At 59.0% G+C, this 22,880-nt stretch overlaps 7 protein-coding genes across 7 annotated transcripts; all 7 read left to right on the top strand.

Moving 5' to 3' along the window:
* Positions 1 to 851: 851 nt before the first annotated feature.
* On the top strand, positions 852 to 2,327 carry LBRM_27_2420 (conserved hypothetical protein; the record flags this gene model as incomplete). The annotated part of the gene is made up of 1 exon (XM_001565945.2): positions 852 to 2,327. One exon carries the CDS (start codon positions 852 to 854, stop codon positions 2,325 to 2,327), a length of 1,476 nt encoding a protein of 491 aa, XP_001565995.2.
* A 2,326-nt stretch (positions 2,328 to 4,653) lies between these two features.
* Positions 4,654 to 11,535, top strand: LBRM_27_2410 (conserved hypothetical protein; the record flags this gene model as incomplete). The annotated part of the gene is made up of 1 exon (XM_001565944.2): positions 4,654 to 11,535. One exon carries the CDS (start codon positions 4,654 to 4,656, stop codon positions 11,533 to 11,535), a length of 6,882 nt encoding a protein of 2,293 aa, XP_001565994.2.
* Positions 11,536 to 12,746: 1,211 nt separating this feature from the next.
* On the top strand, positions 12,747 to 13,784 carry LBRM_27_2400 (putative ribosomal protein L11; the record flags this gene model as incomplete). The annotated part of the gene is made up of 1 exon (XM_001565943.1): positions 12,747 to 13,784. One exon carries the CDS (start codon positions 12,747 to 12,749, stop codon positions 13,782 to 13,784), a length of 1,038 nt encoding a protein of 345 aa, XP_001565993.1.
* A 1,381-nt stretch (positions 13,785 to 15,165) lies between these two features.
* LBRM_27_2390 (putative dual specificity protein phosphatase) lies at positions 15,166 to 16,233 on the top strand (the record flags this gene model as incomplete). Its single annotated transcript, XM_001565942.1, has 1 exon — positions 15,166 to 16,233. The coding sequence occupies one exon, from the start codon at positions 15,166 to 15,168 to the stop codon at positions 16,231 to 16,233; it is 1,068 nt and encodes a 355-aa protein (XP_001565992.1).
* A 2,383-nt stretch (positions 16,234 to 18,616) lies between these two features.
* LBRM_27_2380 (conserved hypothetical protein) lies at positions 18,617 to 19,342 on the top strand (the record flags this gene model as incomplete). The annotated part of the gene is made up of 1 exon (XM_001565941.2): positions 18,617 to 19,342. The coding sequence occupies one exon, from the start codon at positions 18,617 to 18,619 to the stop codon at positions 19,340 to 19,342; it is 726 nt and encodes a 241-aa protein (XP_001565991.2).
* A 480-nt stretch (positions 19,343 to 19,822) lies between these two features.
* Positions 19,823 to 20,311, top strand: LBRM_27_2370 (conserved hypothetical protein; the record flags this gene model as incomplete). Its single annotated transcript, XM_001565940.1, has 1 exon — positions 19,823 to 20,311. The coding sequence occupies one exon, from the start codon at positions 19,823 to 19,825 to the stop codon at positions 20,309 to 20,311; it is 489 nt and encodes a 162-aa protein (XP_001565990.1).
* A 1,589-nt stretch (positions 20,312 to 21,900) lies between these two features.
* Positions 21,901 to 22,764, top strand: LBRM_27_2360 (conserved hypothetical protein; the record flags this gene model as incomplete). The annotated part of the gene is made up of 1 exon (XM_001565939.1): positions 21,901 to 22,764. One exon carries the CDS (start codon positions 21,901 to 21,903, stop codon positions 22,762 to 22,764), a length of 864 nt encoding a protein of 287 aa, XP_001565989.1.
* Positions 22,765 to 22,880: the final 116 nt, after the last annotated feature.

The following is a 22,880-nucleotide window of genomic DNA, read 5'->3' as shown; positions in this document are numbered from 1 at the left end:
GGTTTCACTGAGCCACAAAACACTCAATGACGTCACTGGTTCCATTCGACTTTCATTGCGTTAGTCATCTCACCGGTGTCTCGCTCCGCTGTGCACCGCTGCATGTATGCTTGGCAGCGCACCGTGAACGCTGCGCCACGCTCATCTCGAAGCACGACGCCACCGTGCCAGCGCTGCCAACGGGTGTACCTGAGGAGGACAACTACGACTCTTCGCTATACTTGACTACGTCTTCGGTGAAGGATGTCGAGGGAGGCAGCTGCCACAGCTCAAGAGTACGGCAGAACAGCGATGCGACCACCGCAGCAGCGTTGGGTTGCTCATCGCCGCCGCCGCACGCTACGTCTGCTGATGACACCAGGCATTTGTCTTTGCCGCTGTCATTTCCTCAAGTCCAAAGCATCACCCCGCTCGGCGAAGAAGCAGTGTGCACTACCACTGGAGCCGTCGTTGGCATCAGCTCATCAGCACCCGCTATCAACTTCCACAATCCCTCCTCGTGCATCGAAGTCTATTACACCATCGGCGTTCTTTCTTCCTCCTCCTCTTCCGCCGCTGGAGTTGGCCAGGCGAGCAGTGCTGCGTCTGCGCGATCGAAACATGACATAGAGGCGTCAGGGGTGCACGGCGGTCGCGGCAGCGGTGCTGATGAGTGGGCCGTGCAAGGGGGGTGGGCACCCACGCTCTTTACCTCACCAGCTCCCGTGTATACGAGTGAGGTGGCACGTGGGAGTTCGCATCCGTGCTGGGCCGCCATACCGCCTGGGCAACTGAACGCGTACGGTGCGGCCACACAGGTGGAGCTTGCCTTCTACTACACAGCTACGTGCCTCTCAAACGCAGTGTCATTGATGGCCCCTGTATCGGATACCACGCCCTCCACAACAGCTTCTCCCAGTGGCATTGTGCCCACGGACATGTGCGTGCATCGGTGCCAAGTAGACATGCGCGACGTGGTATACGCTGGGTCGACTGTGGAGGAGGCAGACGCCACACTGAGCCGAATGCTTCACCTCGAGCAGCAGCAGCAGCTACAACCTCGGTGCGGCACCAGACCTATCGTTTTTCTACGATGCACCGACGGCATCTTTGTGCCGCGCGTGTGCCTGTCCGACGTCTCGGCCGCGGCGACGGCGCTGCTGGAGGAGATGCGGGCGGCTCGAACTCGCACCTTCGCCCCACCTCCGACGGTGGCCGAACTGCAAGCCATATCCCCCTTTCCCATCAAGCTTCACACGACCACTGGCCAAACATCAATCACTGCGACTGCGGCGGCGATATCAACGGCGTGTGAGGAGCTGCCGTGGAGTCGCGCACCGTCTTCGGTTGGCTGGCGATACCCACCCACCGCCGTCCTTCGTGCCGGACCGCTGCGTGTGACCATGGGGGACGTGAAAGCGGCGGCGCTCACGACAGTTGCGTGGCAGCGACTGGCAGACTTGACAGAGGCGCGGCAGTCAAAACTGGCAGTAGACTTGAATCGCGAAGCAACCGCCGATCCACTGAAGCGTGCACAGGAGGCCCAGTGTGCTGGGCTTCGTGTGCAGCTGTCAGCTGCTCAAGAGCAGCTGACCCTCTCCGCTCTCGAGCTGGAGGCTCTGCGAGAGCAAGTGGAGCAGCGGCAACGGCAGCTGCAGAGACAAGAGGAGGCACACGCCAAGCTGCAGAGCTACCAGGCCTACACAGCATCATCCGATGTGCGAGAGCAGGCAAGGGCGACAGCCCGCGAAGAGGAGGCGCAGCGCGCGCGACTCCGTGCCCAGCTTGCCCGAAGCCGACAGCAGCGCGCGCGGGAGCTGTGTCTCGTCTACACGGTGGAGCTTTCATCTCAGTACGCGAATGATGCCTGCACACGTGCGGCGGATGCGAAGGACCACATCAACAAGTGTGCGCTCCCCATCATGTTTGCTGGCCGCGCCGACACCGACACTGCTTCGCATTTGGTGGCGAGCACAGCCGAGGATATGCATGAGGAAGCCGTCGCTCTCGGCCATGCCGGTCACCTGCTTGTTGTGCTTTCTGTCCTGTACAGCTGCGCATTACCCTATCCGATTCTTCTAGGGAGCGGGCAGAGTCACGTGCTCTCATCACCGAACATCAGCGCCGAGCAGGTGTTGGCGGCTCCTTACACGCTCACGGAGGCCTGCAAGTACCCGCTAGTCTGCCATAAGGTAGCGGAGCGACCTCTCATGATGGCCGGCGTGCATCTCTTGCTGCGGGATGGTATTGTCCTGGCAAAGGCAATGGGCAAGCCAGAGCGCCGCGTGCTCGCCTGTTCTGATCGACTCGGAGCGCTGCTTGATCTATTGCTACGCAACGTTGAGTGAGGTTCATCAAGGAGAGAGGTGTGCTCGTGTGGGTGATGGCGAGACTCATGTGAAGTGCCGAAGGGGCAGTGACACCGTGTGTGAGCGAGAAAGAGAGGGTGTGGGGCGTGTGTAGACCGTTTTGAGAACCCCTCTGCCTCACCTCATCTTTCCTTTCCCTCGTCCCCCCTCACGTGTGTCACAGTGCACACGCATGCGTGCTCGTTTCTCTTGCGCGCGGTGGGTGGGCATGTGAGTGAGCGGCGCGCCACGTCACCACCGGCTGACCATCCTTTGCTCACCTTCCCTTCTTGCGCTTCTGCTCTTCGCGTGTTTCTGCTCGCTCTTTTCTTCACCTCTGATGAAGGACGAGGGAGAGGGGTGTCACTGTGGTCAACAACAAACAAACAAAGCCCTCCCTCTCCACACCCACCCACAGAGGTGAGGTGGATCGTGCAGGCGTTCCATCCTACATGCTAGCAAGAGAAGGGGGTGGTGGTGAGAGGAAGTTACTCGCGCCACAACCCCCCCCCCCCCCCCTCCTTTCTTTTTTAGCGCTCTCCGTCCTCGCTTCACAATCTCCCCCGCTCCCACCTTGTATGCTGTGTGGCCTCTCACACTCCCCAGGTTGCATCCTGTCTTTCCCTCGCTTTCCCCTCTCCCGCCTCTGGTCTGGTCTCGCACACACACACACACACACATATATATATGTATATATGTATATATATAGCGTGTGACTCTTGATTCCTTTTCCTCTCCACTCACAGCTACAGCACCACGCATTGTGTGTGTGTGTGTGTGTGTGTGTGCTTGTGTCGGGAGTAGCTGAGCATGCGCTGTGCGGGCCGATATGGCAGAGAAGGAGAGTGACTTCGGTGCCCCCCACTGTTCCTCATCCCACGCATGTCCACACGCACAGTGATACGCACACAAACGAGCACGCGCCCAAAGACAAACGTGTAGACACGGCCACCGACAAAACATCATGTCTTCCACACCTGCAAACGCTGAGGACGCACTCCATCACTCCACCGGTGTTGTCGCTGAATCCAACGCTGTCTCAGCCAGCGAGGATGTCTTCTCTTCAGCTTCTGCCGCGCGCATCGAGGAGCTTCAGCGCACACTCGAGGTCCTCTATCGTGATATCCTCTTCCCGTTCTATGAACCGGTCGAGCGCCTCCGCGTTGTGAACAACCGAGCGATCCGGGTGCAGGACGTGGTGGATGCCGTGGAGAAGGCGACCCATAGTACGCTGTGAAACTAAAAGAGTCTCCCGAATGAACTTCAGCTGCATCGAAGGAGGAAACGCTAACCACGGCATCGGCCCTGCTGTTGAGCTCCGCGCAACGGTGTGTGCTGATGCGAGGGCCTTATGAAGGTGTGTGTGTGTGTGTGTGTGTGCGTGTGTCTCCGCTTGCACCCAACTGACGGATGCTTCTGGGGATGTTTTCGCTGCACGTATGGCTGAGTGGAGTGCGAACGGTGCCGGCGGGTGCGTGCTGCAGGGAAAGAGAGGTGGCATCGCTGGCTCTTCCCCGTGTCCTTCGCTCCTCTTCCCTCAATTTTCTGTTTCACTCTCCACGCATCGCAGCGAGGGAGTTCGACCTCGCCAGCCCCATCTCCCCTCCCGCGTGGACACCCGGAGCCGAACCAAAAGGACGACTTGCAACGCCGGGAGAGGTGTGGGAGGTCTGCACATCAGCCGTCGTATTTCACACGCTCCCCAGTCCGCACAGAGCGAATGGAAATGCACCGCGTGGGGGGGGGGGCTCGCAAATACACCGTTTGCGCCCCTCAGAATGCAAGAAATGCGTTGTAGACTACCGAAAAAATGCCGCGCTCTCTCTCTCTCTCTATACTGTCCTGTGCGCTGCTCACTCTGTCCATCTTTCTCTTCTTCGTGGATTTTCCTCATCGTGCTTTTTTAGGCCACCTCTCCATTTGCGGTGCATGTGAGGCACAGCAACGGTTGTTGTTGTTGTTGTTGTTGTGTGTGCCTCTCTCTCGTATCGACTTCATCCACCTCCCTCACTGGCACAGAAGCACGCGCGCACACGTACGGGCACATCGCTGGCTGTGGGTGTCTGGTGCACGTATGAGTGGAGGAGAGAGGGAGATAGCATGCCAGTGAGGGAAGCCAAGGTGCGAAATCGCTCGTTTTTCTTCCTAGCACTACTCCCTCCCTCCCAAGTTCGGCCGCTGATGCAGAGCTGTCGAAGGGGAGGCAACACGAGAAGCGGTACTCGTTCCCTTCCTTCGGTGTTTGCCACATCGTTTGCTCACATCTGCTCATCCGCGCAGCTGCCGCAGTCTTTGTAGTCACTGGACGGAGCACAGGGCAGAAATCATGAGGAGGCCTCACGTGCTGGGTTCTTTTTTGCTTCCTGCTCAGCGAGAGTCACGCATAGGTGGCGGTCGTCCTCGACGCAACGAGGTTCATCTGGCCATGCCGCCGCTCCTCCTCTGTGTGCCCTTGTCGATTCCAGAGTTGCGCTTGACTGCCGCGCTGAGGGTGATGCAAGCGCCGGGTACTGCAGACTCGGTGCCATCGGCATTGGGTGGAATGGCTGCACCGCCACAGTTTCCCACTCTACGTGGCAGTGATGAATCACAGATGTCTGCAGCAGCGCTAGTCTCTTCCTCTTCGAAGATTCACCGCATCAGCTGCGCCGGTGAGACGGCCGAGGAGGCACCTCTGGCCCCTACACTGTTCCATCTTCTGCAGCTTCGGCGGTGGGGCAGCTCGTACCCTACTTCCGTAGCTGGTGCATGCTCATCAGGCTTGATGACCTTCTCTGAACAGGTGTCTAGGGACACTCCGCCGCCGCCGGCGAAACCATATTTCCAACAGGAGGGGGACCTTGTGCGACTGCGCTGTGAAGTCCATGCCTTGGGTGACTTGCTGCGTGCTTACCGCTTCTTGTATCGACCACTGCCTGTCTCTGTGCCGAGAACCACGCCCTCTATTTTAGATCCAAGTCAGAGTAGCGCACCACGCCGGGGATCACCAAAGGACAGGCGCGCTCCGGTTCAGCTGGTGGCGACGTCGACGGATGCAGAAGAGGTGTGGTTGCTCCCGTTACAGCAGGATGTCGCGCAGTGCGTGCTGCGGCGCTTACAGGTGATGGAGCTCGCTCTCAAGAGGTTGATGGCCCGAGGTACATCGCAGCAGGGCGATATACTCGGCGGCCCTGCAAAGGCAATACGTGAGGCGGTCACCGCATTCTTCGATGAAGAGGTCCGTGTGGTTGCCGAGCTTGTGGCGTTGCGCGGTGTTCATGAGCGCGACGCCCAGTCCCTGGCCTGCCTCGTCCATGTCCTCACTGCCGCAGCGGATGTGGGGGTGGCGGTGTCAGCCACCACGCTTGTCGAAGCGGCAGCAGCAGTGGTGGCGCATCACGGCCAGCGTGGTGGGGACGGCGGTGCAGGGTCGTTAGCAACGACCCCCTGGTGCAGCTGTGTGCCGTGGCTGCTTCACTGCTACACCACCGCACATAACCGAGTATCATCATCGTTGCTGACCACCTCGACGCAAACGCCCGGCGACAGCGTTGCAAGCTGGTCGACTGCAAGCGCATGGATGACCGCCGCTGCCGATCGCGTGTGCACCACGCAAAGCGCCGAGTTACTTCAGCTCACGCCAACACCTGCTGAGGGAAGGAGAAAAGACGCGGCACCTGGCAACGGCACTGACGCCTCGGTGCAGCGGGAGCAGGCAGCGAGGGCGCATACATTTGGGCTGTGGCAGGGCGTGCTGGACGCCGAGGTTTCCTGCATGGCAGAGGCGCTGACGTACACGTGTGAGAGAGACGGCCGCGGCGTCATGCGAAGGGCGGCAAGTAAGTCGTGGTTGCGGGACTGGTATGCTGGGTACGGCGTTACATACATGGGAGGAGGGAGCAATAGTGACTCCACCGGCACGTGGCACCCCTACTGGCAGCTGGTGGTCAGTGGGATGCTACAAAGCTGTGCCCGCGCTGTGGACACGATTGTCGAGCTCAGCAAGGGCACGAACGTGCAGAGACGCAGTGATGAGCTTTCTTCAGCGGGACCCAAGGCCACGCGACAAAACAATCCGAAGCCGTCAAGCTCGACGTTAGCTACCCTGGAGGAGATGCAATTTTACGCTGTTGGCTCCTATGTCTCCCTCCGACGCATTGCAAGCTCGCTGCAGCGTCATCGTCGTCTCGTGCCACTACTGCAGCTGCATGCGATGGTGAGCGGGTGCGTTGGCCCGTCCGGCGCAGTCGCGGATGCGTTTCTATCGAAGCAGCAGCAGCGACGATCGTACGAGAACGATGCTCCACCCCGAAGCGTTAGCGGTGTCGCAGGCTCTTTATCGATGGCATCAGCTGCAGCACAATGGCGGCGCCGTCTCTTGTCAGGAGAGCTGTTGCAACCGCGATCCACTGCGCCGGCTTCTCAGGATAAGCGCAGATGGCACCGCCGCCACGATCGCCCATCGCCAGCGTATCTTCCGCAACGACATCAGGCAGGTGCGATGCTGTGGCGCGAGGTTGTTCTCTTCGACGCGTACACCCTCATTACAATCGGTCACGTGAGCGAATACGCCATCGACGGCGCGGAGCTGGACAAGAACGCCGTGCTGCAGCAGCTGACATGGCTTCAGCAAGAGTGTGCACTACACCTCACGGTGCTGGGAACTTCAGAGGGCGAGGTAAGAGAGAGAGCTGGCACCGATTACGAGCCTGCCGAGTCGAGTGCGAACATCGACGACGACTCAGCAGCGACCAAAGGCTGTGATGCATCCTACGCTGTGTCCCATGCACGTAGGCCGGTGTTGCTGCGGTGCCTCACACCGCGCACTCGTGCTGGGTTGATTGCCAAGCTGCAAGAGGGACTTCGCCTGAGTGCCAAGGTGCTCGCCCGCTGGGGCACGCCGGAGCAGATTTGCGCACTCTACCTTCGCTATCCATCGATGGGGGCCAGTTGGGAGGTGGGGCGGGCGTTGCTGCAGTGTGGGCAGTACGGCGTCGCTATGGGGGTGCTGGAATCGCTATTGCAAACGGGTGCAGCCGCGCGAGGAGCGCAGTCGATGTATCCGACGGCCACCTCCTCTACATCTCCTCCTCTGTCGCTACTGTCCTCCCGTACAACTGCCTTGCGCCAGCTTCTGCTGGAGGCGATGGAGGGTGCCGCAGCCGCACTGGTGCAGCACTCGCGGTGGTCGCAGGCACCTCCTGCCTCGGGGACCTCTCCGCACGCCGCTGCCACCCCTACCGACGGCAGTGCGGGAGAGGAGGAGGTGCCGCTCCCCGCAGAGCTGCGTACGCAATTGCGCTCCTTGTACACACACCTGCACTCGCTGCCGGTTCCGCTACCTTTGTGCCTTCACGCAGTCGTGCGAGGCCTCACCTCGGCATCCTCTGACACCGCTGCCTACGGCGTCCACGACGACGCCGACGCCGCACCACCCTTAACTGTGCGTTGGCAAGTCAGATCAAAGTCCAACACGACTCTGCACTCCCCGTCTGCGTTGCCACCTTCATCACTACAACCCGGCACATCCGCAGAAGAGCGCATTCGCACGACGGCGGTGCTATGTACATACGTTCTACGCTGTCATCTCGCTGAAAACTCACAAGGAGGACTTCTGGCCAAGACAGTGGAGCTCTGGGCCTCGTGCGTGGCGCCGTACTTGGGTCGACGCAGCAGCGACGGCGCTGAGGCTTTACCCGTGTCTCCGACGTTGCTGGAGCTATCCCTCTCAGATCGGTACCTCCGTGCTGTAACAGCAAGGCTCCTCTGTGGCTATCCTCAGCTGCCGGTCGCTCGACTGCTGTTGTCGCGTCTGGCTCAGCTGACGACTCCGCCGCTGTTGAGGGTGGCATCGGACACGATAGGTGGCCCATCAGCCATCAACGACAATGTCCCCGCAGCACATGATGCACGGGTAGCGCTGACGGTGGTGTGGCTGCTTGGGGTGCTCTACAGGCTTGTCGGTATGCCTGAGACGAGCCACTCCACAACCAGCGCCGGATCTCGTCCTCACGCACGCGTCGCCATGGCTCCGACCCTCGCCTATCGACTGTGTGTACCAGTGGCGGTAACAATGCCACCAGTGAACACCACCACGACCTCAGCGCAAGACACGGAGAAAGCGGCGCTCATGTCATGGGATACGCAGTTCCTCTCTCGCTGCCGCGTGTGGAGTGCTGGGTTCACAGAGCGTTACGCGCTGGACACACTGCGCTTGATGCCGCGCATCGCCTTGGAGGCTCTTGAGCGGCTGTTGCGCCCGCTGGCGTGGCACTCTGCCGCCGCGGCTGCCAGCACCCCGACCGCCTCTCTCAGTGGGACTGTGCAATGGGCAGGCATTCTCTCTGGATGGAGCGCCAGCTTCTTCCACGATCGCATCAACGTGATCTTGCAGTGCCGTCAAGCCGAGGAAGAGGAACAGCGACATCCCTGGCAGTGCAGTGGGTGCTATCTGTGGAACAGTCGATACACAAGAACCTGCAAGCGGTGCCATGCCTTGTCAACGGTGCTGTTGCAATGCCGTGCGTGCGGGTGCTTGACGTCGTCTGCGGACGACCGGGTCGATAATGGGTTGAGTTGTGACGTCTGTGGAGCTGTGCTGGTCCCACCGCTGTCGTTTCAGAACAGTGATGAAGGGCTGCAGTCACCTCTGTCACCGGCCGACTCCGTGCTACGCGCTTCTACAATCAATGCAAGCCAGGTGGATGTGCTGGCACAAGACCTTACGGCTGCCGCGGGTAGGCACCTCGCCGTTGCTGCCGCTGCAGCGGCCACTGTCACCGGCACCGGCCGCGCAGCCAGCCGGTTCACCACTTCTGCCTCCATCGCACGCGTCATAACGCTGCGGCAGTGGACGTGCACGCACTGCCGCAGTCTGAACGATCCCCATCACGTCTTCTTCTGCCGAAGCTGCGGGCGAGCAGCAACCGATCCGGAGAAGCGTGAGGCGGCGGCCAGCGTGACTGGTGCGGTCAGCGGCGCAAGCAATGCTGCGACAGCATTGGTTTGTGGGTGCTGTGGACACAGGCCCAAGTCCATCGAGGCGCGTATGCTGCCGTGGTGCGAGCAATGCGGTGCTCTTTATCAGCGTATTCAAGAGCTGTGCAAGGCCTCTGTGGGGAGCGGTGCCTTGCCATTGTCGACGAACTCGCCGTCACCCTCGTCTGCTCCCGTCATCAGCACTATCCCTTCTGCTGCTGCTACAGACCGGCACTCACCACATCTGTGGTGGTGCGTTGAGTGCACGTCAGTGCTCAATCCCTGGACACGCACTCACTGCGAGCTCTGCGGTGCCGGCCGGCCCGCCACTGCAGCCGCTGTTCCGGGGGCGACGCGGATGACCACAGCGTCCTTGTCATGTGGTCTCTCACTGCTGTTAGAGAAGTCCAACGCTGCCGCACCGTTCATTGTAATGCCTTGGCTAATGCAGGCGTGCCCCTCCTGCAAGGCACAGAGCCGTGTTGGCGTGGCTCATTGCTGGCAGTGTCACGGGCTGCTGACGTGGCCGCTCGAGGTGCGGCAGGCAGTGTCCAACGAGTGGTGGCGGTGGGTGACACAGGTAGCGCATGTTGTGGTGGACGTCACGGCGACAGGATCGCAAACCGAAAATGATGCCTCGTGCTCCCCCACAGGCGCAGACGCCCCATTGCACGTCCCACGCGCTGCGCAGTGGCTGTGCTTGCATGACGGCTGTATGCACCTCAACCTCGTCAACAGTGCGGCGACAGACGCCGATGGCAACTCAGGCGCAAGCCCGACGCCTCTCTGTCATAGCTGTGCCGCGTGTGCCTTCACCCTGCGCCGTCCAGTCGAAGTACTGAGTCCGTTTCATGACCGCTTTGCCTGGAGTGAAGGAGCGGCGCAGCTTTCCCCGACGAACGCTGCGGTGGTGGTGGAGGCGCTGCTGTTGCCACCGAGTGCACCATTGCCTGGTGACATCACCGTGCGACACTCCGAGGCGTTCGGCGCTGTGAGCGCAGCTACGCAAGGGTCGTCTACAGTACGATCAGCAGAGACAGCGACAACGTTTTCTCACTCACACGAGCGATGGCTTCATCGCTCGTGGTCTTTAGGCGCAACGACCACCGTTGCCTGTGCTTCTTGCGGGTCGATTGGGGCGTCTGGGATGGCAGAGGCGGCGGAGGTGTCAAAACTGTTGCCGCTGCGCCTTCGCTCCCTCTTGATGATCAACGTGTGCGCCTCCTGCGGATGGTGCACGTGGGGCCGGTCGTCGTGCGCGTATGACATACCGGTTACTCCCCGTGCCGGCGCGGGCGATGGCATGAGGCAGCAGCTGTCCTCGTCCCCGCCACGTCGTCAGCGGCGAGAGGAGGACATGTTGGCACAACCGTCACTGCTGCCGGGAGAGCACGCCATGGCTCTGCGGCTGCTCCTGAAGGCCCTGGCGCACGCTGTACAGGAGGGGGTTGCGCTCGAAGTACCACCGCCCAGGCGCGCCGCTTCCACGCCAACCTGCACTCATAGCTGCGGAGCCTCAACGGCGGCCTCTTCTTCGGTGGGTGTGACGGCTCCGCATCGAAGGCTAGATTGGGCGTGGCTGTCACGTTTTGTCTTCTCTGGAGTCCGACTCATCACCTCTTCCGTGTCGGAGGCTCTACCCAGCCGCGGTGACGCTGACGAGGGCTCGTACGCGGTGCATCACCTGCACTGCCTGCACGAGCGCCTGCCGTGGCGCGGCTGCGACTTGGCGTCTGCGCAGCAGGCCTGCTCCGCTGAGCCGCGAGTGGGCGTGCTTGAGGGCGGTGCTCACGACACCGGAAGGGTGCACTCGGCCATTGTAGATGTGCGTCAGGTCTTGGACGGCGTGTGCACTCTTGCCGAGCACCGCATCAGGGGCTCATTGCCGAGCTCGAGGTCACCGCGGCGACGACATCACGGCAAGGGCGATCCCACCCACCAGCAGAACGAGTCTCCACCAGAACTTCCGCCATCTCTGCAGGACGCATGGACTCGTCGGCTGCTTCTCGCAGCCCTCGAATTAATCGATGTGGTCAGCAGCAGCACTGTCTTTGATGAAATTGGCTTTGCCACGCTGCGCCGCCTGTGCCTCCTGCTCCGACCACACGAGGCGGAGCACATCAACACGGAGACCAAGTGGACATACCTGCGGGACATGAAGCTCTCTCGAACCCACATGTTGCACGGGTGTGTGCAGTGCGAGCGATGCTTGACAACCCACGGACCCGAGCAGCCGTGTGTAGCACCGTAGTTGATGCATCACCGGCGCTACTCACTAAAACTTCTACCGAGATCACCCCCCTCCCCCAAATTTCTCAACAGACCTCCACAAAACACAGACAACTTGGACGACATAGCGTGGCCCCTATTGATGATGATGATGGCTTTGACTTTGTTCTTTCGGGGGTGGAGTGGGGTGGATGGGTGGGAGGAGGAAAGGGACTTAGGGCGGCGCTGGCGCAACGCGTTGTGCGCTTTCTCTCGTCTTGTCCGTCTTTGTGTGGCCATCCGCATACGCAAGGCTCCTTTGCGCATATTTCAAAGACTGCTGTGAAGCAACCAGCGAGCTTGCACACTACCCCCTCCTCTCTCTCTCCACACACACACACACACACAAGGATGGACGAGCTCGCACGCACGCTCATCCACAACGCACAGCGCACGCCATCTCCTTTTCCTTCTTTCCTTCTGTTGCGGGAGAAAACCGAAACGATGTAGAGGGAGGGGATGGCGAACGTTGCGCGATTTGCGCGTTCGTCTTTCTCTGTAGTGGCGGTGAAGGCAGATGAACTGGCCTGTGTGCTCGCATTGATGCGACCCATGCTATCCCCCTTCTCCCCCAGCTCTGTTGAACACACACAGACGCATATGTGCGTGCACTTCACTCATTTTCTTTTGGCGTTCATCTTGATTCCCATTCCCTCCTCCCTGTCTCTCTCGTTCCCCCTACCCACATGCACTAACACACCTGTCCTCCCCCACGACTCCTTCGGTACTGCCTTGCTCTAGGGCCTGACACGCGGACTCGTTGAGAGAGGCACTTGGAGAACCATTGTATCTCCTGGTGCGCTTGTTAGCTGTGTGCTTTGTGGTGTGGCTCCTCACCAGTACATACGGATACCCCCTCCCCCCCCCCCCCCACACACACACACACGTAGGCAGGCAGGTGCGCACCACTTCTGTGGTCGTCACGTCCGTCCTCGTTCCTTCTCTCGTTTGTGGTGTTCTTGCCATCTCGGATTGTACGCGCTGAGTGTGTAGTCGCGCTCTCTATTGTGGTCACCTCTCTGTCCCCCCCCCTCTGCCACTCCTTCGCAGGTGCTTGCATAGGGACAGACGTGCGTGAGCCTTTCACATCCCCGTTGAGGAAGGTCGCTCTTTTCCTGACGTGTTGTTGCTGCTACTTTCTTCCTCCGCATCAGAGGCACGCTTGCTTTTCTCCTCCTTTCGTGTGCTGCTGAAATGCTTCGACGTTGTGCGGCGTGGTACCTCAAGGCACGACCAAAGACGGTTAGCATAGAGCCAGGTAGCAACCGCTTCCTCGACCCCAAGGTGGAAGCAAAGGCGAAGGACCTCTTCGCAGTACCGGAGTTTCCGAACAAGGCAGTGCTGCACAACTGGCGTTTCTTCATCAAGGCTGGCAAGGCTGCCACGGGGCCTCCGGTTGGTCAGGAGTTCTCGAAGCTGGGACTGAAGGCGATGGACTTCGCCAAGGCCTTCAACGACCGCACAAAGCCGCACTTTAAGGATGACATCGAGCTCATTGTGCGCATTCAGGTTTACTTTGACAAGTCGTACATCTTCCGCATCGAACCGCCGCCGACGGCGTGGTTTCTATTGCGCGCGATTCGCAAGAAGAGAGGCGAGACGGGCCCCGTAGGGCTGCGTGGCAACTACTGTGCCTACCTCACCCTAGAGATGTGCTATGAGATCGCCAAGATGAAGCAGATGTCGTGGGGCAAGGTCGAGTACCCACCCATAGAGGTACGTGTGCGGCGCGTCGTTGGTCAGGCGAGGCGCATGGGCATTGCCATCATCGGCGTTGACACTGCGCACAGCTCGCCTGTGAAGGGCATGACGGAGAAGCAGTATCTGGAGGAGAGTGAGAGGTACCGCAAGGTGCACATGGCGCAGTACGAGACGCTGAAGGCGAAGGAGCTCGAGTCAGCCCCGCTGATTGAGCGTCTGCATCGACCGAACATGGCTCCGCTAACTAACGCACAACTCGAGGAGGGCTTAAAGGATGCAAACTTGCTGAATGCCCTCTGGAAGTCGTCTCATCCCAAGAGCCTCTTTGCGCAGGACAGCCGTGATCGCGAAATGGCGCGCCGCTACCTGAACACGCGCGGCTGGTTCAACGAAATGACCCCAGAGGAGATGCGTGTTGTCTTTCTGAACTACCGCTTGCCCGAGCAACCTCGCCAGCAGCAGCTGGGCATGACAGAGGGGCAGGTGCAGTCGCAGGCTTACTGGTCGCGTGATGCTGCTTCACCACAGTAAGACAGGGGCGCTTGTATGTGTCTGTACATGCGTATGTGTGTGTGTAGGAAGTTTGTGTGGTGCTGAGCAGAAGCGTTGCTGGTTGTGCTGAGTCCGAGTCGGTTGTGTCGCCACTCACCTTGTTCTTTTCTTTCATCGCCCACTCACCCCCCCCCTCCCCCCCACACATCCACACACACGAAGGCATAGACCCTCTCTCCTCTCGCTGTGCCTCCTCCTTTCTTCTGCCCTCTTTCACCTCCTTTATGTCTCTTCCCCTCTCGCCTCTCGTTTTGAGCTCTGCTTTGCCCTCTCCGCCGTGTCAGCTCCGCTCGCCCTTGCCTCCCACCGTCTCCAGCCTTGCTTATCGCGCACGGCCAGCCACTCCAGGTGGTGCGTGGTGGTTTTTTTGGGGGAGGGGAGACGACAGGGGGGGTTGGTTGGTTGGTTGGTTGGTGGATGAGGTCGATTGGGCGTTGTGAGGAGGAATACGGAAGAAAGCAGCCGCGAGGCATAAGCGATGTCCTTACGAAACATAGAGGGCAACCCTCTAACGACAGCGAGGGCGGGGGCTGTCATGGATCGAGGAAAGAGAAAGCGAGGCGGAGGGAAGGGAGAGAGAAGAGGGGGGACGAAAGGCGACAAACAACGGGGCCACCGTGTACCCCCCGTCCTTGTCTTTCTCGCTCAGTTGCTCTCTCTTTTGGTCGTTATTCAGGCCTGTGTGTCCGTCGGTGACCTTCTTTTTCTCCTCCCTCCCCTGCTGCGTCTTCGATGCTGACGGCTCTGTTGCGGAGCGATTTTTTCCATCTCCCTTTTTTACTTCCCTCTTTCTTTTTCCACCCCCTCCGCCACACCCCATCCCCAGGCTGGCCTCCCCCCTACCGCCCCCCTACCCACACCCACACCCACACACCCTCACCCACCCCGAAGAGCGCAACGGAAAAGAAAAAAAGAAGCTGCACAAACTTCCACCGCCGTGAAGCTCCACAGAAGAGGTAAAGTCGAAAGCGAAATATCAGCGAACACCAACGCACCTCTACACTTCTCGTCGACTTTTTCCGTTTCTCTCCTCACGCACAGTCTTTCCTTTCCTACCCAAGACCGCACGCCACCTCGCACAGCTTCCCAAAGACCGTTGTCCTCGAAGTGACCCCTCCACCTCCACCAAGAACAACACCCTCACCACTACCGCTACATTTGGCAGCGTCCGCATCGAAGGGCGAAGAGGCTCCCCCCTCCCCTCCCCCAAAAAGAGCACCGCCACTCGTGCGCGGAGACTCCCACAAAAAGATCACGTGGCCTACCGTTGCCAGCTACAGCCGTGTGTCCTCCCTGCCCCTCTGCTTCCCACGAGGCTCCTCCTGGCCAGCCTCATCAGCAGCAACAGAAAACCACGTCGATGCCGCCCAAGGTGATCCAACCACCGAGGTGGCGGGAGAGCGCCATCCACCACCTTCCCGATGCCGACCTAGACCTTTTCTTCCGTATACTGCGCTTCGTCTCCACCTACCCGCAGTTTGCCACCCTCAAGAAGGCCACGGAGTGCCCCAACACCGCCGATCGCAGCCCACCCACCACGTTCTCCACGCCGGTCAGCAGTAGCAGCGCGCCTTTGGATCGGAAGGGCATGCAAACCGGGACCAGCACCTCCGTGAACAACCGAATTCAGATGCCGCCCGTGCTGCGGGAGCCACTGGAGAAGTTCCGCATGATGGCGACGAATCTGCCCATCGATCAGGAAGGACTTCATGCAGCGCGCAAGATCGTGTGTGAGCTGCTCGAAGAGCTCTGTGACGAGCTTGCAGATCCTGTCATCACGAAGGAGCTGCAGCAGAAGGTGCTGTTGACGGGCGAGAGAAAGACCCCGGGAAGCTCGAGCAGCAGTGGCGCGCCGGGTAGCTCAGCTGTGGAGTGCGGTGCCATCTGTAGTTCAAGCAACTTTGGCATCCATACCCTCCACCAGATGCACGAGATTGTCCCTGGCCTGTGGTGCAGCTCCTACCACCCAGCGACGGATCTCAATCTGATGCAGCGCCACGGCATCACTCATGTGTGCTGCTGCATTGACACGCAGCCACGATTCCCAAAGGACTTTGTGTACATGACGCTCTCAGCCGACGACCGCCCGGACTATGACATGTCGTCACACTTTGCACGCACCTTTGAGTTTATTGAGAACGCGCTGGTGAAGAATCACGGTGGGGTGCTTGTGCATTGCGGTGCCGGCATCTCTCGCGCGCCGACGGTGGTATCAGCTTATCTGATGCGGAAGCTGCGTCTCAGCTCGTCTGCTGCCATTCATCTTGTGCAGCAACACCGCCCGTGTGCGTCGCCGAACATTGGCTTCTGGAAGCAGCTACGCGAGTACGGCACACAAATAGGCGTGGATGAGCAGGTGCCGGGGGCGCGTAGGGAGCTGGCGAGCGAGAGCTTCTCGCGTGCGGTGAATGTACTAAGGAAGCTTTAGATGTCCAAGGCGGGATAAGGGGAGGCGACTCGTCAAAAGGGTCGACTGCTGAAGACTCGTATGCACACACGTGGAGGGAAGAGGGTGGGGGAGTCTTCGCTGTGTCCCTGAGTCTCTCTTTCGACTGAACACAGGCACTGTCTCTCACTCAGTCTTTGCGCATTGACGCCTCCCTCCCGCAACCTTTTCTCTGTCGCCTCTCTGTGTGCACGTGTGCGTTTTTCCGCTGAATTTTTGTTCTCCTCGCTCGTCACGCTCGCTCCCTTCCTCTTTCTGTTCATGTTGCTGTGATGGCCTGTCGCTGCCTCGAACAGACGTAGTCCTGTCCCTCTCTCCCTCCCTCCCTCCCTTCCCCCCTCCGCTACTGCTGCTGTTGGGCTTCCTGTCAATGTCGTCGCCCCTCCCCCCTTCTTATCGGTTTGAGTCGTGGCGTAGTTGTTGCCGGAAGTGGCGTGGCTCTTCCTCATTTTGCCCCCCCCTTTTTCATCGATACGAGCGTAACTTTGCTGGCGCACGTGCGGTGTATTCCCAGCCCATTCTGCGTGCCTCCTTTTCCTTGTCTGGTAGACATGATCGACAGCGCAGCTACGAGGGGCAACTGCCGAGAGAGAGGGAGGGAGGGAGGGGGAGGGGTGACCAGGACAAATAAGGTCGGCAATGGCGGAGGTGCTCGGTGTGAGTGGCATGGGTAGCTGTGAGGATGAGAGATCACACTGTCTCCGGCTTTAGAGAGAGGAGTGCAGCCACGCACGCGCTTCCTCTCTCCATCTGCACACACGAACACAGAGTGAACCTTCCCTTTCCCTTTTTTTCCTTTCCCGAGCTCCATCTACAGCTCCGGCTATCGCTTCTTACCTCTTCACTGATGCTCTCTGTCTCTCTCCCTCGTTGCCTCAGCTCATTGTTCTTCTCCTTTCCCTCTTTCTCTGTGCACTACCTCGCTCGCCCGTAGCTCCTTGGAGGGAGGGAGGGGGGAACATGTCCACATCAGTGGTGAGGCAATCTCTGTACTTAATTTTTTCCCCTCTTACGTTCTCTCTTCGTCTTTCTACTCCTTTTCATTGGCGTTTATCTGAGAGCCTGTATACTTTTCGTGTGTGTGTGTGTGTGTGTGTGTGTGGGTCAGCGACGAGCTTGACATACGCTACACACAGCCACACCCCCTCGCCCCCTCTCATGCACCTATCCAGTGATGTCATGCGAGAAAGCCAGTCATGATGGGCCATGCGCCCTCTGGCTGCTTCAACTTGCTACTACCACTGCCGCCCCCCTCTTTTTCTTTCGTTCTCTTCGTGCGTGCTTCTTGTGTTAGAGAGGGGTCGCCCGCTGGCAGACCGCTGGTGGCAGACAAGAGAAGGATGCCAAACGTACTGGTCACAGACAGGGCCAGTTAGGCGAAAACAAGAGAGGAGGCGAGAGGACGCGCGAGGGGCAGGGTGCGGCATGCAGCGTATTGCTCAGGTACTTCTTGTCGACTGCACGTTTATATATTTTTCCCCGTTGGTGTATCGGCCCTCCTCCGAAAGGCTGCTGGTACAGCTGCTGCGGTGTGTGGAGTTGGTGATGACTGGGGCGAAGGAGAGGAGGAGGGAAAGAGGCGATCGGAACGCAACGAGGGGAAGGATAACGTGTGTGGTGTAGATGTGTATTAGTGATGGGAGTTGAGACGCCGCCGTGCCTTGTCGATCATTCCGTGACCCCATGTGGGACATTAAATGTTTTCGTCTTTGAGCTGTCTACAACAGTCGGGAAGAGAGCGCTGTGATGAGCGTGTGTGCCGACGGAAGGAAATGTCATCAGGAGTTGATGATGTCTGCGCCACTCCTCTGTAAATCCTCATGGACGAAGCCTCTCTCTCTCTCTGTGGTCCCTCTATCTCCTCTCGTAGCTCAGAGACGCTCGAAGTAGGTGAGTGGGTTGCATGCGATGTAGGAAGAGGCCTCTTATGCGAGTTTATGCTTGCATGGAATAACTGCGCCAAGGCATGCAACACACACCCACACAGACAGACACACACGCAGTTAAGGAGGTACACAGCGGCGCTTCTGACCTGCACCTCCTCACAGATTGTATTCACCACAGTCCGCATTGCTTCACTGTTCTTCGAGTCTCTTCCATCTTTCTCTTCTTCCTCGACTCTCTTGCCTGTCTCCTGGCATCTCTCAGGACTGGGCATATCAGCGCACCGACGATCATACCCACAGCCGCAAAAAAAAAGCAAAAAGAGCCAGAGAGAAACAGCGTCACACCAGTTCTTCTGCTTCTCGCGTTAAGCAGTTCTCTACGAGACACAGCCTCCACACCCGCATTCACAGCTGCGAGCGTGTGCTTCTCAAGTACCGAGATACCTTCTTCGACACATACAGGCACACAGAGCGGCATCATGCTAGGCTCTGGCAAATCGAGCGGCGTGGTGAACGAGGCCAGCAACTTCAAGGCCAATGAGAACCTTACCGCCACTATAGAGCAGATGAATTCGAAGGCGTATCGCCAGAGCCGTGACATGAACGACGTCATCCCGACGCATCGTCGCCCGGTTGAGGAAGCCGTACGCGACAACGGTGTCCCAGCGTATGACCCAGCTTCGGAGAAGCACGCAGAGAGGGTGGAGCGTGGCAATGCGGCGGATGCCGAGGACGACGACGAGGATGCTGAGCTGATGGAGCTTCGCCGGATGCGTCTGCAGCACATGCGAACCAATCAAGAGAAGCAGGCAGAGTGGCGCAGCAAGCAGCACGGAGAGTACCGCGAAATCTCACAAGATGACTTCTTCAACATCGTCGTGCGCGAGAAGGGTGGAAGCGAACGGGTGTGCGTGCACTTCTACCACAAAGACTTTGAGACCTGCAAGGTGATGGACCGCTACCTGTCGGAGCTGTCACGCACCCTGCTACCCGTGAAGTTTGTGAAGATCGACGCCGAGCGCTCACCCTTCCTGGTGGAGCGGCTGCACGTGACGACGCTGCCGCACTGTGTGATCTTCCTGAACGACGTGTGCATTGATCGAATTGTTGGCTTTGAGGGGTGTGCGACAGAGGACGGCGCCCTCGACGCGAACCTGCTGCGGGAGCGCATTGTCCACACACTCAAGCTCGAGGGCGACGAGTAGGCATAAGAGTCGAACTAGCGACGGGCCAGGCGAACACACACACATGAGATGTTGAGTGAAGGCTAGAAGAGACAAGGGCTCGCTTTGGAGGAGAAAGCGACAGGAAGGAGGGGAGGGGGGCGTAGCGCTTTTACTGCTGTAGTGCATCTCGCGGTGATTCACGCGAGGCTCTTGTACCAAGTGGGTACGTCGTGATGCATTGTGTGCGTGTTGTGTCCCCCTGTGTATCGCACAAGTGTCTCATCCTCTTTCATTTCCTCCACCCCATCCTTGGACGCTTCTTTCCGCTGTGATTCCTTACGACCTTTCTGTTGTATTGTGTTGGTTAACGCCTCTCTCCCTCTCCCTCTCCCTCCACGGTGCACACCGATACACATACACGTGTGTGATAGCTTCCACCGACTCCCTACTCCCTTTCCACAGCACACGCCGTACACACACGCGCGGGTGGGTGTTGGTGAGGTTCAAGAGGAAACTCAAATGGTCCAGTTTAACCTGACATTGATGGGGCTGTGCCTGGCCGGCTTTCTTTTGTCGAGCTACGCCTACTCGGTCGAGGTGCATGTGGAGCGGGCGAAGCAGCTTGGCGTCCCGTACCGTGCCTACTGCGATATCGGGCCTTTCTCATGCACGGAGGTCTTCTCCTCTGAGTTCAGCTCCACCACCCACCTATTTGGCCTTCCAAAGGTCCCCAACGCGCTCGTCGCGATGATCTACTATATGGTAGAGATGCTCTGTTGCTGGCATCCGACACTGATCTTGATCATCAGCGCGCCGGGCATCCTGGTCACGGTGTGCTTCGCCTTTATTCTCACCGTAATCCTGCATGACCTGTGCATAGTGTGCTGCTTGACTTATGTGGTGAACGTGACAACAGTGTACGTGGCGTACCGATGGTGGAGGCAAACTGCGGCACGCAATGTGGCAGCAGCATTTTCGTCATCGACGAAGTCGAAGAAACACGCGTGAGCCACATATTTCTTACCCCTCTTCCTCTTCTCGCGTTGGGTGGTGAACGCATGGTGAGGGAAGCTGTGGAGAGGGCAGGCAGATGCATCGCACGAGGCTAATGTGTCGGAAGCTCTGCGAGGCGCGGCCTAATATAGCAGGTGAGTGGCATGTCGGACACAGGCTTAGGGGAAGCCCCTGCGGGTGTGGGGTCGAGGGTGTATGCGTGCTGATATCAGACACTAGTCTTCTTCGGTCTCTCTGTATAGCTGCGGTGAAGACGATGGGCATATGAACGTGACCCCTATACGTAGAGCAAACGATTTGTAGGGTAGTGGGTGTAGGGAAGAGGGAGGGGGGGAAGTGGCTCAGAGAGGAGGGAGACGACATAGCTTCTGGGCACTTTCTCCGCTCCCTCTTCCTTTCCCTCACTCCTACTCACACCCCATCCACGTCTTCATGGGTATTGCAGCGATGTCACCGTTGTTCCGGTGTCAAAAGGGGATGAGGGCGTGTCTTTGCGCCGGATAGGCGGTGGCAACGGGCAGGGACGGGCAAGGGGAGGCAGGCCGGACAGGGCCATGCCAAACGTCCCCTCAACGGGCCTACTGTTACTCTGCTTTGCTTTCTCTCTCTCTCTCTGTGTGTGTGTGTGTGTCTCTCTCTCTCACACACACCCACACAGACACTCCATGTTGCCTTCCCTCCTTGCAGACCGCACGCTGCGATTTTGTCACCACCTTCTCCCTCCCCTCTTTCAATGTGTTTTCTCTTGCACTACCTTCGCTTTGATCCCCCTCTCTGCAGCCACGCAGAGTTGTGCTCCTTCCACAGGGCAGAGAGGCAGCAGCAACGTTGGTGGAAGAACCTCACCGGGAACCCTTCCGCTACCCTATCTGGGCATTCCTTACATGTACTGTAGGCGTGACACTTAGCACGCGTGGGTGTTCGTGTGTCTGTCTTCGCCTGATATCCTCCCTTCGGGTGGCCGCATTTCTCCCGTTCTCTTCTTCCCCTTGGTGAGGGAGAGAGGAGGCGGCAGTGCTGCTGAGAGAACAAGTGGGTGCCACTAGGATCGACATCATATCACTCCTACACCCCCACACACCGAGACTCGCGCACAGATCGACGCCAAGTGTTTCACAGTTTCATAGGTCAACCCCCCCTTTTCCTGTGCCTCAGCCTTCGCAATCGGTGTTCGTGGTATCGCCGTGCCTGTTCACCACTCTTCTTCATTTCTTTCTCCTGCACAAGTTAGCACACAAGCTCACCGTGCAGTCAAGCCGAAACTCGCCATGTACCGCCGCTCCTGTGTGTTGCTCGTCTCCTTTGGCAGCTGGACACCTTTTGGTCCCCCAGACCGCTCTGGCGACGTCTCTGGCGCGAAGCCGCGCTTCGGTGATGGCGGCTCCGCCCCGCGTGACTTGTTTCAGAGGATGGCGCTGCACCGCCAGTCGCACTACACCGTCTCTGCTGGTGGCCGAGGAGCTGCAAGTCCGTCTGAATCGCTTTCGGCGTCATCCTCGACGGCGCGGAAGAAATCGTACGCGGAGGTGGCTGCTGGGGCGCTTGGGACGGCCAGCAGCGCCGGCCGCCAGGAGGGCGTGCATATGTACGCTAACAAGGAGAACGCATGGGACGGCTACACGGACGACCGTTTCTATGGCGCCAAGCGCTTTCGCGAATACTGGCAGCGCATGCTGGCCGATCGAGGCGTGCGGTACTACATCTTCACCATCATCGTCCTCATGATGGCTGCCACGGCGAAGCTCTGGCAGATGCAAAACTTACAGCGTGAGGAGAGCGGCTTGCTGGGGCCGCGGAAAAAGCAGTACCGCAGCCGTCTAACTATCGTGCTCGACGTTGACGAGACTATCGTATCCTACGGCGACAAGGCGTTCCGTCTAAAGGCCGGGCTCGTTCCCCGCCCCTATTTGGCGGAACTGCTTGACTACCTCACCTCTATCGATGCGGAGGTGGTGCTGTGGTCCGCCTCGAGCGAGCGGTACATGCGGCAGGTGCTCGGCGTAATCGATCCGACGGGGGTGCGCGTGTCGCAATACCTCGCGCGCGGCAGGGAGTGGTTCACACACGACAACTACTACGAGAAGAACATCTTGTGGCTGAAGCGGCCGCTGGAGAACACCCTTATCATCGAAAACCGCCCCCTTTCAGTGCGCAACTGCAACGGGAACGCCATCCTCGTAGACGACTTCATCCGCGGCGAGTACATGGACACTGGCCAGGACTACCCCGCGAACGACCACGCCCTGCGGACGATCAAGAATATTGTGCAAGACCTTGAGACGAGCGGCATGTCTGTGCCGGAGTACCTCGCGAACCACAAAGTGCGCAATAGAGCGATTAAGGAGATTCCGTGCCACCTTGCAATTCGGCAGCTGCCGGAAGAAATCGCGCGAGGTGTATTTTACTTTATCGGTGATAAGTACAAGGCCAAGTCCGACGCCACTTGATCATCTGTTGTCGAAGGTCGTTGGGCCAAGTGTACAAGACAAGCATGGGTCTCCGCCAGGAGCAGGACCGGGGGGGGGGTGGCGACGATTATCTTGGCGGTGCTGATAGCTGTGTA

The sequence above is a fragment of the Leishmania braziliensis genome, chromosome 27 (genome assembly GCF_000002845.2).
Source record: "Leishmania braziliensis MHOM/BR/75/M2904 complete genome, chromosome 27".
Lineage (NCBI taxonomy): Eukaryota > Euglenozoa > Kinetoplastea > Trypanosomatida > Trypanosomatidae > Leishmania > Leishmania braziliensis.
The sequence above is the reverse complement of the archived record's forward strand: the minus strand, read 5'-3'. Positions and strand labels throughout refer to the sequence as shown.